The sequence below is a fragment of the Charadrius vociferus genome, unplaced genomic scaffold (genome assembly GCF_000708025.1).
Source record: "Charadrius vociferus isolate BGI_N301 unplaced genomic scaffold, ASM70802v2 scaffold730, whole genome shotgun sequence".
Lineage (NCBI taxonomy): Eukaryota > Metazoa > Chordata > Aves > Charadriiformes > Charadriidae > Charadrius > Charadrius vociferus.
Window position 1 is genome coordinate 436,084 of NW_009646225.1, and position 1,639 is coordinate 437,722.

A 1,639-nucleotide genomic window follows, 5' to 3' on the forward strand; every position below is an offset into this window, starting at 1 on the left:
TCTTCCTCGGATGTTGGCTGTTGAAGATGGAGGCTGACCCTTTGATCCATCAGCTTTTGTACTGAGCATGAGGCATATGGGATGGAATACCCTGTTGGTCAGTTTTGGGTCACTCGTCCTATCGACTCCTCCCCACAGGTGGGACCCTTCTACACTTTTCTGCTTCCGACCCTCCAATGGGGCACACAACAAAGTGAGCTGCCCTTGGGTCTTACAGCAATAAGTATAAGCAGGGGCCTCTCTGAACACCATTCATTAGTGTTAACTATAAACAGCAGACCTTATGACTCTGGAAGCAGACACTCTGAAAAACATACTGTTAATTTCAGGGAGTGCAGTCAGTTAGAAGAGACTTAAAAGTAAAATTACTGAAAATTGGTTTTGTTCTACCTCAAACCAGGACACAAGGTGACTTCCAGGAAACAGTATTACATACAAACTATATGATTGTTGTTGCTAGCGAGCTTATACTGTCTTAATTTTATGTTTTGCTTTTATCAAAAGCTGTTTGCTCAGTGTGAGTCTGCAATATTTACTCCAGCATTTGCACAGAAATCTAGTAAATCAATGAGAGGCATGCCATTGACTGTCGGGAGATTGACTAGGAACAATTGCTCCATTTGATAATCTAGAAATTTGTTAACTTACAGGCTGCAATTAATTTTATCCATCAGCCTTACCTTGTATTTTTTGTTCAATATGCCGGTCTGCTCGCTCGCATTAGAACGTCATGCTCTTGTCTCTGTTTCTGTAGGAATGACATGTCAAGCTAGGACCTCGTATACAGAAGATGAAGTTCTTTGGGGTCACAGATTCCTCCCGGTAATGTCCCTAGAAGATGGCTTTTTCCGTGTTGATTATTCTCAGTTTCATGCTACATTTGAAGTCCCCACTCCTCCTTACAGTGTTAAAGAGCAAGAAGAAAACCGGTCCCTATCATCACTTTTGAATAGTCCTGTTGATAATAACAAAACCAGAAGAGATCAGATTTGTCCACTTGACTGTATTGATATTGCAGGAGAGAAGAACAAGCGCCCTTTTAAACTTCAGAAGATTAGCTCAAGAAAGGAAGACCTTCCAAGAAGAGCCCTGAGAATGAGTTCCGGTAACACAGAGAAGACTTGCAGTACCGGAGATCTCTTGAAAATTCAGGAAATAAGTCCCATCTGTGACGGTGAAGACAGTGATGACCAGATACAGCTGAAAGCTTTAAAAATCAATGTCGGGGCTTTGACTCAGTCTACTGGCGGTCTCGACTTACAGAAGAATCCTCCAAGTATGTGAGCTCTCGAGATGAAAATGGAAGATAATTTTCTTACAAAACTTCGAAAAATGAACTCTGATAGCCTCTCTTAAGAGCAGAGGCAACAGGAGTTGTTGCTGATAAACTGCATTCAAGGCTGCTGACCTGAAAGAATTGTCTTACAGTTAAGTCAAAATTTGGTTTTGCCACTTTCAGGGAGAACGATCCTTTTTGTGTAATTGCTTTGTACAGATCCAACCTAGGTAGCAGAATAGGACTTTGAGGGACAGTACAGTTAGACTGTTGTGCCAAAGAGATCACTGCCCTAATGATGTTTATTGGCATGCTCGTTGCAAATCTACATTGTCTTCCATATATGCAGATGCTTTTTCACGA

The 1,639-nt window shown here is 41.5% G+C and overlaps 1 protein-coding gene across 1 annotated transcript in view; it reads left to right on the forward strand.

Moving 5' to 3' along the window:
- LOC104282256 (G protein-activated inward rectifier potassium channel 1-like) overlaps positions 1–1,356 on the forward strand; it is an 11,285-nt gene extending 9,929 nt beyond the window's left edge. The window contains 1 exon segment of the mRNA XM_009880372.1: positions 755–1,356. Coding sequence (XP_009878674.1) covers positions 755–1,356 — 602 coding nt within the window.
- Positions 1,357–1,639: the final 283 nt, after the last annotated feature.